Source organism: Cherax quadricarinatus, chromosome 1 (genome assembly GCF_038502225.1).
Source record: "Cherax quadricarinatus isolate ZL_2023a chromosome 1, ASM3850222v1, whole genome shotgun sequence".
Lineage (NCBI taxonomy): Eukaryota > Metazoa > Arthropoda > Malacostraca > Decapoda > Parastacidae > Cherax > Cherax quadricarinatus.
In genome coordinates, this window is record NC_091292.1 from 52,400,042 (window position 1) to 52,420,789 (window position 20,748).

The window sequence follows — 20,748 nt, forward strand, 5'->3', positions numbered from 1 at the left end:
CTGCTTTCCATTTATACACCTCGATCATATTCCCCCTAATTCTACGCCTATCGAGAGAGTGCAGATTCAGGGCCCTCAGTCTATCCTCATAGGGAACATTTCTGATACATGAGATCAACTTTGTCATCCTCCTCTGTGCGTTTTCCAGAGCATTTATATCCATTCTGTAATACGGTGACCAGAACTGAGCAGCGTAGTCTAAATGAGGCCTAACCAAAGATATATAGACTTGAACAACAACTTGAGGACTTGAAGACTGAGACACTTATGCAATATATGGGAATCTTTATTAAGGAAACGTTTCGCCACAGAGTGGCTTCATCAGTTCAATACAAAGTAGAAAGGTGTAAGGAGAGGAGGAGTTTGAGGTAATCAGTCCCTCAGCCTGGAGTCGATGTGTTCAGTCCATTAATCTTGTAGAATGTATAGCATAGGGCCGTAGACGTGGCTTATATGCTGTAGTCAGGTGAGGAATATTGGGAATAACAACGGGCCCAACACTGACCCCTGCTGAACACCGCTTGTGACATGCCACCATTCTGATTTCTCCCCATTTATGCAAACTCTCTGCTGCTTATTTGTCAGCCATGCCTCTACCCAGGAAAAAATTTCTCCTCTTATTCCGTGTGCCATAAGTTTCCTTAATAGCCTCTGATGTGGAACTCTATCGAAAGCCTTTCTGAAGTCCATATACGCAATATCATATTCATTACCATGATCTACCTCCTCAAACACCTTAGTGAAAAAAATTAGTAAATCCGTAAGACAGGAACACCCCTTTGTAAAGCCGTGTTGAGATTCATTAATCACTTTATGCCTATCAAGATGGCTACGAATTGCTTCGGCAATTATTGATTCCATAAATTTCCCACTATGGAGGTAAGGCTTATTGGTCTATAGTTCGAAGCCAAGGACCTGTCACCTGCCTTGTAAATAAATATTACATTTGCCATTTTCTACTTATCAGGCACTATGCCAGTTTGAAGTGATACGCTAAAAGGATTAGCCAAAGGTATGCTAAGTTCCTCTTTACATTCCTTTAACACCCTTGCAAACAGTTCATCAGGACCTGGGGATTTCTAAGGTTTTAATTTCTCTATTTGTCTGAGGACCATGTCATTAGTTACCGCAATCGTGCATAGTAGTTTATTATCGTCCATAGTTTATTACTACTACTGTTTTTGTTCCATTTGTTAGAAAATTATAGATTCATCTACTAACTTTTCCTGTTATTCCTTTATCACGCATTTTGTGCGCTATTACACCATGGTCGCACTTGTCAAAGGCTTTTGCAAAGTCTGTGTATATTACATCTGCATTCTGTTTGTCTTCAAGAGCATCCAGGACCTTGTCGTAGTGGTCCAATAGTTGGGACAGACAAGAGCGACCTGCTCTAAACCCATGCTGCTGCAGCAGCAGCAGCAAAAACACAACTTCCCTTACCTATCTACCTAACATTTCTGCATTATCCCCGAGATGGTCAGGAAGGAAGGCAGGCAGGCAAATATTCAGTGATCTGTAATAGCCTAAGTTAGCCCATCTGCACACTTTCAATGAGGATGCGCATCTGGGATAACAATGAGAAAAGGGTCTAGAAAATGGAGAAGGGTAAGGCGACAGTGTGCCTTTGAGTTAAACAGCAGCAGCAAAAGCACTTGTCCCCACACCTCTATTCCCAACATTCTTACATTACCCCTGAGACTAAGTAAAGGCCAGCAGGTGGCCAAAGATCGGTTTAAGTCTATGTAATATCCTCTGGTAAAGTTGTACCTTCAGATTTGTTGTGCTGGAATCGATAAACAAACGTCACATACAAGGATTATCATGTTTTATCTAAGCAGAGAAAAGTCCTTTAACATCACAACAGCAACATATTGATTCTTCCAATTTAAAGTAAGTTTCTAGGCTTTCCTGTCACTTTCTGAACAATCTGATTCTTCTATTTGTGTGCAGAAGATCCCACTGCCGCAATCATGAACCAGCAGCTTTGTTCGTTAGTTAAGATGACACACAAGATCGTTAAGGTCACTTTGAGTCACTAGATGTAGGTACTGGTTGTTGCCTCCAAGCAGTTCGAACTCGGAATCCTAGTGGCTTCTTCATCATCCTAAGTAAAAATATATCTACAGGATGGTGGTACTGGAACACTGAGATCATATGAATGCTTCACAGGTCTGATTGCAGAAGGAAGATCTGGATATATTGTTCGGGATTTGTTTTTAATGATAAAAACAAACAGTGATGAGGTGCCCACAGCTTGTCCTGATCTCCGACCTTCACAACAAAGTAATGAAAATAGGTGTGTGGGTTTAATTACCTGCATGAACCTCATTATATTCATACCAGTAATTTAATGAAGCCAACAAAGATAACTATTTCTTACCAATTGCTACAACTCTGAGGCATGTAGGAATGTATTGAGACACCCTACGTCACCAGGAGAATGTCTCCCTTCGACACTACTACCCTCATACAATCCCACAAGTTACTCTGGACCTATAAATATTAACTTCAAATCTAATAAACACAACCAGTGATTCTGGTAATAATACTTACATTAAAATTATGTGAACTGTATAATGTTATATTGACAGAAAGAAGAATGCATGTATTTATACACCATATGAGAAAAATATTTATAAGTTACCAACACTCACCAAATTTGTCTGGAGGTTGCTTGGTGCAGCTAGGTCACCCACAACCTCTGCCTAGATATGAGGAAACTAACTGGCCAGAAGTTCAACATATAAAGTGCAGTATACTTAACTGTGGGTGTTGATGGCTCCTTATTATCCCCTTTAAACATCTAATTTCTAAGTCCTGCCAAGTCGTTGGTTTCTCACAATCTTCTTGCTCCTATTTGAGAGGCTTAAACCACATTTAACCTTCAGAGCCACTGAATAATTCCCTCACATTTCACTGTCGTCTTGTTCCTCCAATTTCAATATGGCGTCCCTTCTCCCCCAGACGCTACTTGTTTGCTGGTTCCCTTTTTAATTCCTAAATTAATTTTAACCAACAACAATGTATTTCATTAACATGCTAAAATGCACTATAATTTCGGAAAATACACATTTTCCACAATAGGGTTTTTTCACAAGAAATGTGATGTTTCGACTCTGCTTTGCCAGAGTAAATCTACCACACGTATATGGAAACATTAATGTGGGAAAAGCAAGTACGAGGCATTGTAGGCTTATACAGTGACAGTTGAAAATACCACTTTCTCTGAAAAAGAGAAAGCATACAACCCACCAGTTATTAAACAATCTCAAAAAGCAAATCATGAATAAACTGACCATGCACTCAGTAGACAACAATACAGATGAAAAGTAAATGGGGTGAGGACGGGGTTATAATTCACAGAAACTGTATATGTTGAAGAAAAACTTAAGTTCAATGTGAATTCAGCGTCCCAGAATTAGTAGAAACACGTGCTTTTTTTTTTTTGAACGTGAGCTGAAGCTATTGTTGAGCAGTGAAATAATGAAAATAAAATAATCTACCTTGCTATAGGAGATAGCATCGAATATTTCAGTGATCTCATCAGGATGGTTGACGGGCTGCACGATGGGGTGTGAGGTGAGTTGAGCGTCTAGTGTCATCACCTTCTGTAAGTCATCAACCAGAAACTGTCCCATCTGCAACGTAAACCCAAGATAAACTATAAAATCGTGGAAGAAACAAAGAAATTACTTTACCATAAATGTGAATGAAATGTACGCGAAGAATGTTATTCGGTTAACACTGAATGATTCCCGTAAAGCATAGCATAGACACACAGACACACAGACACACAGATACACACACACAGACACACACACACACAGACACACACACACACATACACACACACACACACACACACACACACACACACACAGACACACACACACACACACACACACACACACACACACACACAGACACACACACACACACACAGACACACACACACAGACACACACACACACAGACACACACACACACATACACACACACACACACACACACACACACACACACACACACACACACACACACACACACACACAGACACACACACACACACAGACACACACACACACATACACACACACACACACACACACACACACACACACACACACACACACACACACACATACACACGCACACAAACACACACACACACACACACATATATATATATATATATATATATATATATATATATATATATATATATATATATCCCTCTGTCCCTGGACTTACCATATCCCAGTCCTTCTCATAGTGGTCGACGCCCTTGTATTCGATGTAGCTAGCAAAGCCTTCATTGAGCCAGAGGTCGTCCCACCACTCCAAGGTGACTGCTCTCCGCAACACACACGACACAGTCACACAAGATGCAAAGAGGAAATCTGAGTAAACAGATATGTCGACGAATATATGGAGACTCTTTGCTGAGACCAACTTCCCGTGACGACCACAGGAACACTGACACAATAAAAAATATCCTTTCAGCATTGCTTTTCATGAGTAAAGAAGAGGCAGAGGTCACTTACTAGCTACAAAATCCCGAGGATTTCCTAAGCGTACAGGGGATTTCCTAAGAATACTTCGGATTTCTAAAGAATACTGCTGATTTCCTAAGAGTACTGATGATTTCCTGAGAGTAGATACACTGAGAGGAATATCTCTCTGAGCATTTACACTAAGAGTTTACACTAATCCATGATTTAAGGATTGGAGTGTGTAAGTGGCATTCCAACTCGTGTCTCAGAGTTCTGGCAGCAGTCACTTTACTAGGTAGGACACCAGTGAATCAGACAATTAGACCTGAATCTAACTAGAAAGCGGTAGCAAGGACGGCTTTACTCTATCACCATATCCCAGTGTGACTGAAAACTGATATCATTCTGGATACAACCATAAAGTATGAATCATAGTTTTTTCCTCACTTGTATCACTGAAACAAGAATTCCGTAATGTGTAAATGTAACAGAAAATTGTAATTTGTACGTGGGCACCGATCTAATGTGTTCACACGTAATCCGAGTTTAAAACATTCAGCACTGTGATGCCAGAAGCTTAACTACCGAGTACCGTGAAGCCATAAGATAAACTATTTAGTATTGTTTAGTAAGAAGCTAAAACAGTACTGTGAAGTCAGAAGCTAAAACAGTACTGTGAAGTCAGAAGCTAAAACAGTACTGTGAAGTCAGAAGCTAAACGCTTAGTATTATGAAGCTTGAAGCTAAATTAACTCAATACAGTAGAGCCAACAGTTAAACATTCAGTACGTGAAGATTAAGCTAAACATTCAGTAATGTAAGGTTGAAAGCTAAATACTCAGTATTGTGAAAAGAGAAGGTAAGATCTCAATAATGTGGTATCAGAAGCTAAACACTGAGTAGGTAAGGTTAGGTAAGATTGGTCAGGAAACAGGACAAGTGTTTCCTGACGCGGGTCTTAGTCATATGATAACCCGCCACTGGAGCTTCTGGTCATCTGACGGAAACCTTCAACTGGATTACTCCTTCTATTTTTGAAAATTATATATATATATATATATATATATATATATATATATATATATATATATATATATATATATATATATATATATATATATATATATATATATATATATATTATTTCTCTAATACTAAGTAGAGTGGTGCCGGAGTCTGAATAGTCAGTACTGCGAAGAAGCTAAACATTCTCTGTGTTTCTTAGAGTTAAACACAGCTGGGTACAGCAGTGTCAGAAGCTATACACTTCGTACTCTGGAGACATGCTGAGCTTTACTTGGAAGTCAAATCAGCTAAGCTCTCAATACTGTAAAACCAGGAGGAAAGACGAAGTAATTTAAGATGGTCTCCAAAGACGATGCTAAAATACTGGTGATCAGATATTTTCGTGTTATTCAGCTACTTCAGGTAAAGACTTATATCTCTCAATTTACTAAAACAGTCACCAGGATATTTGTTTTCCTTCCATCATTCTAAGGTGACTCAAAGAAGGAAAACAATCACTATCGTGTAGATTACCTTGTCACGGTGGAATACGAACGATGGGGTAAAAAAAAAATTAATAATCAAAACACAAGTTTAAAACATTCCTTAACGTTATTATACACATAAATATTCGATGTTTAAATTAAAATATGGAGAAATATTCTCAACAAGTTTTTTTAGAAGGGAAGCTTGGGAAATATAGGGAAAGAGAGAGAATGCAACAAATATTGATAGTATGAGAGTAAATTTTAAAGTATTCTCTTATTTAGCGTAAATTATATTGAGGTTAGTTTGATGCATAATAAAACGAAGGATGTAAAGTGAAGGTAAGTTGAATAAATTTTTTTTTTTTTTTTTTTTTTCAACAAGTCGGCCGTCTCCCACCGAGGCAGGGTGACCCAAAAAAGAAAGAAAATCCCCAAAAAGAAAATACTTTCATCATCATTCAACACTTTCACCACACTCGCACATTATCACTGTTTTTGCAGAGGTGCTCAGAATACAACAGTCTAGAAGCATACATATATAAAGATACACAACATATCCCTCCAAACTGCCAATATCCCAAACCCCTCCTTTAAAGTGCAAACATTGTACTTCCCATTTCCAGGACTCAAGTCCGACTATATGAAAATAATATAGACATATTTAAAAATTGTGCTTTAAAGGTTTACAGAGACAAAAACGTTAAAAAATGAGAATTAACAGAAGGAATGAAGCAGAAAGGAAACAGATTACAGCAAAGAGCAAAATTATTACGAAAATAATATAAAATAAAGAGATATATTAAGCGTAGGGAACGTTTCATAAAAGAAAATGTCCCTCAGACAACATACAGTACTTATAACACATTAAGTTTCATATGAATGGTCGAAAAATCATAGAGTGAAAATAAAGACTAACCCTGACCCTGAAATAACAACCAACAAAATAGAAAGACACACCTAAGCACACATTATAAAATCAGACATTAAGACAAAATGTTGACTATCAATTACCCAGGTTTCCGAACCACATGTGAGCGAGTTCATGAGCCACTACAGCAGCTACTTTCTTCCTGTTGTAGGATGAGGAACTTCGCTCGTCGTAGAGAAGGTTGACCTCACGGTAGGTGATCAGACCCCAGTGTTCCATCGCCCCAGAGATGAAGTCTGGGATAGCTATCATGTCTGACAAAGGGTAAATATATATATATATATATATATATATATATATTAGCTGAAACGGTATGTGATTACAAGATGAAAAACATATATGTGCATGTGTGTGAATGATACTGTGTTTACGAGCGATGACAGAGATTCAAGGTATAAGGAAATCAAGGCAAAAATCACATCGATCCATCCATTTTTACTGGAGTTTGAGCACGGGAATGGTAGGGGCAACAGACATCTTCATTTCGTCACTTGATTCATTACTTCTGTTTAAAGCCTATCGACTACACAGTCTGCATGTAAACTGTTCAACACCAGTTAAGGATACTTTAAAATAGGGATTAAATTAAACCCTAAGAGGATACATACAAAGCGCTTTCATTGAACACGTCTGGTTGGTGGTTTAAATCGGTTAAAAGACTATCGACAACACGATGGTCATTAAGGCTGCATGTCTCTTGATCAACACTAACTAAGAGTATTTTAATTCTTAGAACAGGGATTAAATAATTAAGCGACAGCCTCCTTAAGAATTAAGATAATTCCGAGTGTACGTACACTAGCACATGTAATATTTCTCATACCATAAAAGAAATCAAATACAGCAAAACTAAAAACAATTTTATGAGATCATGTTACTTTCACTCCCACAAGGTCACTATCACAACACTAAAAAGGTCACTATCACAACACTAACAACAAGGTCACTATCACAACACTAACAACAAGGTCACTATCACAACACTAACAACAAGATCACTATCACAACACTAACAACAAGGTCACTATCACAACACTAACAACAAGGTCACTATCACAACACTAACAACAAGGTCACTATCACAACACTAACAACAAGGTCCCTATCACAACACTAACAACAAGGTCACTATCACAACACTAACAACAAGGTCACTATCACAACACTAACAACAAGGTCACTATCACAACACTAACAACAAGGTCACTATCACAACACTAACAACAAAGTCACTATCACAACACTAACAACAAGGTCACTATCACAACACTAACAACAAGGTCACTATCACAACACTAACAACAAGGTCACTATCACAATACTAACAACAAGGTCACTATCACAACACTAAAAACAAGGTCACTATCACAACACTAACAACAAGGTCACTATCACAACACTAAAAACAAGGTCACTATCACAACACTAACAACAAGGTCACTATCACAACACTAAAAACAAGGTCACTATCACAACACTAACAACAAGGTCACTATCATAACACTAACAACAAGGTCACTATCACAACACTAACAAGGTCACTATCACAACGCTAACAACAAGGTCACTATCACAACACTAACAACAAGGTCACCATCATAACACTAACAACAAGGTCACTATCACAACACTAACAAGGTCACTATCACAACGCTAACAACAAGGTCACTATCACAACACTAACAACAAGGTCACTATCACAACACTAACAACAAGGTCACTATCACAACACTAACAACAAGGTCACTATCACAACACTAACAACAAGGTCACTATCACAACACTAACAACAACGTCACTATCACACCACTAACAACAAGGTCACTATCACAACACTAACAACAAGGTCACTATCACAACACTAACAACAAGGTCACTATCACACCACTAACAACAAGGTCACTATCACAACACTAACAACAAGGTCACTATCACACCACTAACAACAAGGTCACTATCACAACACTAACAACAACAACGTCACTATCACACCACCAACAACAAGGTCACTATCACAACACTAACAACAAGGTCACTATCACAACACTAACAACAAGGTCACTATCACAACACGAACAACAAGGTCACTATCACAACACAAACAACAAGGTCACTATCACAACACTAACAACAAGGTCACTATCACAACACTAACAATAAGGTCACTATCACAACACTAACAACAAGGTCACTATCACAACACTAACAACAAGGTCACTATCACAACACTAACAACAAGGTCACTATCACAACACTAAGAAGGTCACTATCACAACACTAACAACAAGGTCACTATCACAACACTAACAACAAGGTCACTATCACAACACTAACAACAAGGTCACTATCACAACACTAACAACAAGGTCACTATCACAACACTAACAACAAGGTCACTATCACAACACTAACAAGGTCATTATCACAACACTAACAAGGTCACTATCACAACACTAACAACAAGGTCACTATCACAACACTAACAACAAGGTCACTATCACAACACTAACAACAAGGTCACTATCACAACACTAACAACAAGGTCACTATCACAACACTAACAACAAGGTCAATATCACAACACTAACAAAGTCACTATCACAACACTAACAACAAGGTTACTATCACAACACTAACAACAAGGTCACTATCACAACACTAACAACAAGGTCACTATCACAACACTAACAAGGTCACTATCACGACACTAACAACAAGGTCACTATCACAATACTAACAACAAGGTCACTATCACACCACTAACAACAAGGTCACTATCACAACACTAACAAGAAGGTCACTATCACAACACTAACAACAAGGTCACTATCACAACACTAACAAGGTCACTATCACAACACTAACAACAAGGTCACTATCACAACACTAACAAAAAGGTCACTATCGCAACACTAACAACAAAAGTCACTATCACAACACTAACAACAAGGTCACTATCACAACACTAACAACAAGGTCACTATCACAACACTAACAACAAGGTCACTATCACAACACTAACAACAAGGTCACTATCACACCACTAACAACAAGGTCACTATCACAACACTAACAACAACGTCACTATCACAACACTAACAAGGTCACTATCACAACACTAACAACAAGGTCACTATCACAACACTAACAACAAGGTCACTATCACAACACTAACAACAAGATCACTATCACAACACAAACAACAAGGTCACTATTACAACACAAACAACAAGGTCACTATCACAACACTAACAACAAGGTCACTATCACAACACTAAGAACAAGGTCACTATCACAACACTAACAACAAGGTCATTATCACGCCACTAACAACAAGGTCACTATCACACCACTAACAACAAGGTCATTATCACGTCACTAACAACAAGGTCACTATCACACCACTAACAACACGGTCACTATCACAACACTAACAACAAGGTCATTATCTCACCACTAACAACAAGGTCACTAGCACAACACTAGCAACAAGGTCATTATCACACCACTAACAACAAGGTCACTATTACAACACTAACAGCAAGGTCACTATCACACCAATAACAACAAGGTCACTATCACAAAACTAACAACAACAAGGTCACTATCACGCCACTAACAACAAGGTCACTATCACAACACTAACAACAAGGTCATTATCACGCAACTAACAACAAGGTCATTATCACAACACTAACAACAAGGTCATTATCACGCCACTAACAACAAGGTCACTATCACACCACTAACAACAAGGTCATCATCACACCACTAACAACAAGGTCACTATCACACCACTAACAAAAGGGTAACTATCACACCACTAACAACAAGGTCACTATCACAACACTAACAACAAGGTCATTATCACACCACTAACAACAAGGACATTATCACACCACTAACAACAAGGTCACTATCACAACACAGCAACAAGGTCACTATCACAGCACTAACAACAAGGTCACTATCACGACATTAACAACAAGGTCACTATCACACCACTAACAACAAGGTCACTATCACACCACTAACAACAAGGTCACTATCAAAACTCTAACAACAAGGTCACTATCACGCCACTAACAACAAGGTCAGTATCACACCACTAACAACAAGGTCACTATCACACCACTAACAACAAGATCACTATCACACCACTAACAACAACAAGGTCACTATCACACCACTAACAACAAGGTCAATATCACACCACAAACAACAAGGTCACTAACACACCACTAACAACACGGTCACTATCACGCAACTAACAACAAGGTCACTGTCACACCACTAACAACAAGGTCACTATCACACCACAAACAACAAGGTCACTATCACACCACTAACAACAACAAGGTCACTATCACGCCACTAACAACAAGGTAACTATCACACCTCTCACAACAAGGTCACTATCCCACCACTAACAACAAGGTCACCAACACAATACTAAGAACAAGGTAGCTATCACACCACTAACAACAAGGTCACTATCACACCACTAACAACAAGGTCACTATCACACCAATAACAACAAGATCACTATCACACCACTAACAACAAGGTCACTATCACACCACTTCTAGCACTTCACTAAAGGATCTAACCAGGACACAATCCAAGCACCACGAACCAGTCAATGCAGGAGTTTACACTATACCCTGTGGAGGCTGTGACAAGATTTACGTAGGTGAAACAGCAAGAAACCTCGACACCCGCCTCAATGAACACATTTACCCATGTAAGAACGATAACTTGAACAACGCCTGTGTACAACACCGACATTCCACCAATCATCTCAAGAAGTTCAGAGACGCCCAATTAGTGATCAAAGAAACTAATTTCCGCACACGCAAGTGCCTTGAATCAGCACTGATCGCTGTTTCGAATACAATTAAACAAAACAACGGCAGCTTCACCATCTCCGAAGTCTTAGCAAGAATCCTCCTGAAAACAGTAAACCCTGCCATCACACAGTCTCTCCTGTTATACTACACAAAGCACATTACAGAGAGTGAACACTGAAACAAGCTGCCTCTTTCCAGTCTATATTTGTCCAACCTATTTTTATGTTACCCAAGTAATAGCTTTTATATCCTTTTATTCTTGTACGAATTAATTGCTTTATCATATTGTATTACTTTTGTCACTACCACTACCACTACTACTACTACTACTACTACTACTACCACTAGTGAACATCGAAATGTTACCTCACTAGTATTGCACCTCACTCTGAGCCTTTATATACCCTCTGTGTCCATGTATTGTTTGTAATGGCTTGATAAAGCTCCTGGAGAGCGAAACGTTGCCACAATAAATGTCACATTAGTTGCACTTGTGTCCTTTTACTTTACAAGGTCACTATCACACCACTAACAACAAGGTCACTATCACACCACTAACAACAAGGTCACTATCACATCACTAACAACACGGCCACTATCATGCAACTAACAGCAAGGTCACTGTCACACCATTAACAACAAGGTCACTATCACACCACTAACAACAAGGTCACAATCACACCACTAACAACAACAAGGTCACTATCACGCCACAAATAACAAGGTAACTATCACACCACACACAACAACGTCACTATCCCACCGCTAACAACAAGGTCACTAACACAACACTAACAACAACGTCACTATCACACCACTAACAACAAGGTCACTATCACACCACTAACAACAAGGTCACTATCACACCACTAACAACAAGGTCACTATCAAACCAATAACAACAAGATCACTATCACACCACTAACAACAAAGTCACTATCACATCACTAACAACAACAAGGTCACTATCAGACCACTAACAACAAGGTCACTATCACACCACTAACAACAACAAGGTCACTATCACACCACTAGCAAAAATAAGGTCACTATCACACCACAAAAAACAAGGTCACTATCACACCACTAACAAGAAGGTCACTATCACACCACTAACAACAAGGTCACTATCACACCACAAACAAGAAGGTCACAATAACATCACTAACAATAAGGTCACTATCGCACCACTAACAAGAAGGTCACTGTCACCCCACTAACAAGGTCACTGTCACACCATTAACAACAAGGTCAGAATCACACCACTAACAACAAGGTCACTATCACAACACTAGCAACAAGGCCAACATCACACTACTAACATCAAGGTCACTATCACATCACTAAGAAAAACAAGGTCACCATCACACCACTAACAACAACAAGGTCACTATCACACCACTAACAAGAAGGTCACTATTACACCACTAACAACAACAAGGTCACTATCACTCAGCTAACAACAACAAGGTCACTACCACACCACTAACAACGAGGTCACTATTACACCACTAACAACAAGGTCACTATCACTCCACTAACAACGAGGTCACTATCACACCACTAACAACAAGGTCACTATCACTCCACTAACAACGAGGTCACTATCACACCATTAACACCAATTAACACAATACTAACAACAAGGTCACTCTCACACCAATACCAACAAAGTCACTATCACACCACTAATAACATGGTCACTATCGCACCACTAACAACAAGGTCACTATCCCACCACTAACAACAAGGTCACTGTCACACAACTGTCAACAAGGTCACTATCACACCACAAACAACAAGGTCACAATCATACCACTAACAATAAGGTCACTATCGCACTACTAACAAGAAGGTCACTATTACCCCACTGACAAGGTCACTCTCACACCACTAACAACAAGGTCACTAACACACCACTAACAACTAGGTCACTATCACACCACTAACAACAATGTCACTATCACACCATTAACAACGCGGTCACTATCACACCACTAACAACAAGGTCACTATGACATCACTAGCAACGAGGTCACTATCACGCCACTAACAACAAGGTCACTATCACACCACTAACAACAAGGTCACTATCACACCACTAACAACGAGGTCACTATCAAAACCAATAACAACAAAGTCACTATCACACCACTAACAACATGGTCACTATCACACCACTAACAACAAGGTCATTGTCACACCACTAACAACAAGGTAACTATCACACAACTAACAACAAGGTTACTAACACACCACTAACAACAACAAGGTCACTGTCACACCACTATCAACGACAAGGTCATTATAACACCACTAGCAACAACAAGGTCATTATCACACCACTAACAACAACAAGGTCACTATACACCACTAACAACAACAAGGTCACTATCACACCACTAACAACAACAAGGTCACTGTCACACCACTAACAAGGTCAGTATCACACCACTAACAACAAGGTCATTATTACACCATTAACAACAAGGTCACCATCACACCACTAATAACAAGGTCACTATAACACCACTAACAACAAGAAGGTTACCATCACACCACTAACAACAAGAAGAAGGTCACTATCACACCACTAACAACAACAAGGTCACTATCACACCACTAACAACAACAAGCTCACTGTCGCACTATTAACAACAACAAGGTCACTGTCACACCACTAACAACAAGGTCTGTATCACACCACTAACAGCAAGGTCACTATTACAACACTAACAACAAGGTCACCATTACTCCACTAACAACATCGTCACTATCACACCATTAACAACAACAACAAGGTCACCATCACACCACTAAGAACAACAAGGTCACTATCACATCACTAACAACAGCAAGGTCACTATCACGCCTTAACAACAACAAGGTCACAATCACACCACTAACAACAACAATGTCACTATCACACCACTAACAACAACAAGGTCACTATCACACTACAAACAACAACAAGGTCTCTGTCACACCATTGACAACAAGGTCACCTTCACACCACTAACAACAAGATCACTATCACACCACTAACAAGAACTAGGTCACCATCACACCACTAACAACAACAAGGTCACTATTACACCCTAACAACAAGGTCATTATCACGCCAGTAACAACAACAAGGTCACTATCACACCAATAACAACAACAAGGTCACTATCACACAACTAACAACAACAAGGTCACTATCACACAACTAACAACAAGATGTCTATCACACCACTAACAACAACAAGGTCACTATCACATCACTTACAAAAAAAGGTCACTATCACACCCTAACAACAAGGCCACTATCACACCACTAACAACAACAAGGTCACTATCACACCACTAAGAACAACAAGGTCACTATTACTCCACTAACAACAACAAGGTCTCTATCACACCACTAACAACAAGGTGACTATCACACCACTAACAACAACAAGGTCACTATCACACCACTAACAAAAACAAGGTCACTATTACACTACTAACAACAACAAGGTCACTATCACACCACTAACAACAACAAGGTCACTATCACACCACTAACAGCAAGGTCACTATCACACCACAAACAACAAGGTCACTATCACACCCCTAACAATAACAAGCTCACTGTCACACTATTAACAACAACAAGGTCACTGTCACACCATTAACAACAAGGTCAGTATCACACCACTAACAGCATCGTCACAATTACACCACCAACAACAAGGTCACCATCACACTAACAACAAGAACGTCACTGCCACATCACTAACAACAGCAAGGTCACTATCACACCACTAACAACAACAAGGTCATTATCACTCTACTAACAACAACAAGGTCACTGTCACACCACTAACAACAAGGTCACTATCACACCACTAACAACAGCAAGGTCACTATCACAACACTAACAACAGCAAGGTCAATATCACACCACTAACAACAACAAGGTCACTGTCACACCACTAACAACAAGGTCACTATCACACCAATAACAACAAAGTTACTATCACACCACTAATAACATGGTCTCTATCACATCACTAACAACAAGGTCACTATCACACCATTAACAACAAAGCCACTGTAACACCACTGTCAACAAGGTCACTATCACACCACAAACATCAAAGTCACAATAACACCACTAACAATAAGGTCACTATCGTACCACTAACAACAAGGTCACTATCACCCCACTAACAAGGTCACTATCACCCCACTAACAAGGTCACTATCACACCACTAACAACAAAGTCATTACCACACCAATAACAACGAGGTCACTATCACACCACTAACAGCAAGGTCACCACTAACAACGAGGTCACTATCACACAACTAACAACAAGGTCACTATCACACCACTAACAAACAGGTCACTATCACACCACAAACAACAAGGTCACTATCACACCACTAAGAACAAGGTCACTATCACACCAATAACAACAATGTCACTATCACACAACTAATAACATGGTCACTATCACACCACTAACAACTAGGTCACTATCACAACACTAACAACAAGGCCACTATCACACAAGTAACAACAAGGTCACTAACACACCACTAAAAACAAGGTCACTGTCACACCACTAACATCAAGGTCACTGTCACACCACTAACAACAAGGTCACTATCACACCACAAACAACAACAATGTCACTGTCACACCACTATCAACAAGAGCACTATCACACCACTAGCAACAACAAGGTCACTATGACACCACTAACAATAACAACGAGGTCACTATCACTCCACTAACAACAACGAGGTCACTGTCACACCACTTACAACAAGGTCAGTATCACATCACTAACAACAAGGTCACCATCACACCACTAACAACAAGGTCACTATCACACCACCAACAACAACAAGGTCACCACCTCACAAACAACAACAAGGTCAATACCACGTCACTAACAACAGTAAGGTCACTATCACACCACTAACAACAACAAAGTCACTGTCACACCACTAACAACAAGGTCAGCATCACACCACTAACAACAAGGTCACTATCACAACACTAGCAACAAGGCCACCATCACACTACTAACATCAAGGTCACTATCACACCACTAAGAAAAACAAAGTGACCATCACACCACTAACAACAACAAGGTCACTATCACACCACGAACAAGAAGGTCACTATTACACCACTAACAACAACAAGGTCACTTTCACACCACTAACAACAACAAGGTCACTATCACTCAGCTAACAACAACAAGGTCACTACCACACCACTAAGAACGAGGTCACTATTACACCACTAACAACAAGGTCACTATCACTCCACTAACAACGAGGTCACTATCACACCACTAACAACAAGGTCACTATCACACCACTAACAACGAGGTCACTATCACACCATTAACACCAAGGTCACTATCACAATACTAACAACAAGGTCACTATCACACCAATACCAACAAAGTCACTATCACACCACTAATTACATGGTCACTATCGCACCACTAACAACAAGGTCACTATCCCACCAATAACGACAAGGTCACTGTCACACCACTGTCAACAAGGTCACTATCACACCACAAACAACAAGGTCACAATCATACCACTAACAATAAGGTCACTATGGCACCAATAACAAGAAGGTCACTATCACCCAACTAACAAGGTCACTATCACACCACTAACAACAAGGTCACTATCACACCACTAACAACGAGGTCACTATCACACCACTAACAACAATGTCACTATCGCACCATTAACAACGCGGTCACTATCACACCACTAACAACAAGGTCACAATCATACCACTAACAATAAGGTCACTATCGCACCAATAACAAGAAGGTCACTATCACCCCACTAACAAGGTCACTATCACACCACTAACAACAAGGTCACTATCACATCACTAGCAACGAGGTTACTATCACGCCACTAACAACAAGGTCACTATCACACCACTAACAACAAGGTCACTATCACACCACTAACAACGAGGTCACTATCAAACCAATAACAACAAAGTCACTATCACACCACTAATAACATGGTCACTATCACACCACTAACAACAAGGTCATTGTCACACCACTAACAACAAGGTCACTATCACACAACTAATAACAAGGTTACTAACATACCACTAACAACAACAAGGTCACTGTCACACCACTATCAACGACAAGGTCATTATAACACCATTAGCAACAACAAGGTCACTATCACACCACTAACAACAACAAGGTCACTATACACCACTAACAACAACAAGGTCACTATCACACCACTAACAACAACAAGGACACTGTCACACCACTAACAAGGTCAGTATCATACCACTAACAACAAGGTCATTATTACACCATTATCAACAAGGTCACCATCACACCACTAAGAACAAGGTCACTGTAACACCACTAACAACAACAAGGTCGCCATCACACCACTAACAACAAGAACAAGGTCATTATCACACCAATAACAACAACAAGGTCACTATCACACCACTAACAGCAAGGTCACTATTACACCACTAACAACAAGGTCACCTTTACGCCACTAACAACAACATCACTATCACACCATTAACAACAACAAGGTCATCATCACACCACTAAGAACAACAAGGTCACTATCACATCACTAACAACAGCAAGGTCACTATCACGCCACTAACAACAACAAGGTCACAATCACACCACTAACAACAACAAAGTCACTATCACACCACTAACAACAACAAGGTCACTATCACACTACAAACAACAACAAGGTCTCTGTCACAGCATTGACAACAAGGTCACCTTCACACCACTAGCAACAAGATCACTATCACACCACTAAAAACAACTAGGTCACCATCACACCACTAACAACAACAAGGTCACTATCACACCCTATCAACAAGGTCATTATCACGCCAGTAACAACAACAAGGTCACTATCACACCACTAACAGCAACAAGGTCACTATCACTCCACTAACAACAACAAGGTCAGTATCATACAACTAACAACAAGATGTCTATCACACCACTAACAACAAGAAGGTCACTATCACATCACTAACAACAACAAGGTCACTATCACACCCTAACAACAAGGCCACTATCACACCACTAACAACAAGAAGGTCACTATCACACCACTAAGAACAACAAGGTCACTATTACTCCACTAAGAACAACAAGGTCACTATCACACCACTAACAACAAGGTGGCCATCACACCACTAACAACAACAAGGTCACTATCACACCACTAACAAAAACAAGGTCACTATTACACCACTACCAACAACAAGGTCACTATCACACAACTAGCAACAACAAGGTAACTATCTCACCACTAAGAACAACAAGGTCACTATCACACCACTAACAGCAACGTCACTATCACACCACAAACAACAAGGTCACTATCACACCCCTAACAACAACAAGCTCTCTGTCACACTACTAACAACAACAAGGTCACTGTCACACCACTAACAACAAGGTCAGTATCACACCACTAACAGCATGGTCACAATTACACCACAAACAACAAGGTCACCATCACACCACTAACAACAACGTCACTATCACACCACTAACAACAACAACAAGGTCACTATCACACCAATAACAACAAGGTCACTATCACATCACTAACAACAGCAAGGTCACTTTCACGCCACTAACAACAACAAGGTCAGTATCACACCACTAGTAACAATAAGGTCACTATCGCACCACTAACAGAAACAAGGTCACAATCACACCACTAGCAACAACAAGGTCACTATCACACCACTAACAACAAGGTCACTATCACACCACTAACAACGAGGTCCTTATCACACTATTATCACAAAGAACACTATCACAAAACTAACAACAACAAGGTCACTATCACAAAACTAACAACAACAAGGTCACTATCACACCCCTAACAACAAGGTCACTATAACACCACTAACAACAAGGTCACTATCACACCACGAACAACAAGGTCACTATCACACGACTAACAACAAGGACACTATCACACCCCTAACAACAACAAGCTCACTGCCACACTACTAACAACAACAAGGTCACTGTCCAACCATTAACAACAAGGTCAGTATCACACCACTAACAGCAAGGTCACAATTACACCACTAACAACAAGGTCACCATCACACCACTAACAACAACGCCACTATCACATCACTAACAACAACAACTAGGTCACCATCACATCACTAACAACAAGGTCACTATCACATCACTAACAACAGCAAGGTCACTATCACGCCACTAACAACAACAAGGTCACTATCACACCACTAACAACAACAAGGTCACTATCACTCCACTAACGACAACAAGGTCAGTGTCACACCTCTAACAACAACAAGGTCACAATGACACCACTAACAACAACAATGTCACTATCACACCACAAACAACAACAAGGTCACTATCACACTACTAACAACAACAAGGTCACTGTCACAGCACTGACAACAAGGTCACCTTCACACCACTAACAGCAAGGTCACTATCACGCCACTAGCAACAACAAGGTCACTATCACACCACTAACAACAACAAGGTCACTGTCACTCCACTAACGACAACAAGGTCAGTGTCACACCACTAACAACAAGGTCACAATGACACCACTAACAACAACAATGTCACTATCACACCACAAACAACAACAAGGTCACTATCACACTACTAACAACTACAAGGTCACTGTCACTCCACTAACGACAACAAGATCACCATCACACCACTAGCAACAAGGTCACTATCACATCACTAACAACAGCAAGGTCACTATCACGCCACTAACAACAACAAGGTCACTATCACACCACTAACAGAAACAAGGTCACAATCACACCACTAGCAACAACAAGGTCACTAACACACCACTACCAACAGCAAGGTCACTATCACGCCACTAACAACATCAAGGTCACTATCACACCACTAGCAACAACAGGGTCA

General features: G+C 39.9%; 1 protein-coding gene across 1 annotated transcript in view; it reads right to left on the reverse strand.

The window, feature by feature from the left end:
- LOC128685456 (glutamyl aminopeptidase-like) overlaps nucleotides 1-20,748 on the reverse strand; it is a 626,129-nt gene that overhangs the window by 73,748 nt on the left and 531,633 nt on the right. The window contains exons 5-7 of the mRNA XM_070082219.1: nucleotides 7,001-7,171; nucleotides 4,255-4,352; nucleotides 3,507-3,641 (exon numbers count right to left, since the gene is read on the reverse strand). Of these exons, the coding sequence (XP_069938320.1) occupies nucleotides 3,507-3,641; nucleotides 4,255-4,352; nucleotides 7,001-7,171 (404 nt within the window). The remainder of the gene's footprint in view (nucleotides 1-3,506; nucleotides 3,642-4,254; nucleotides 4,353-7,000; nucleotides 7,172-20,748) is intronic.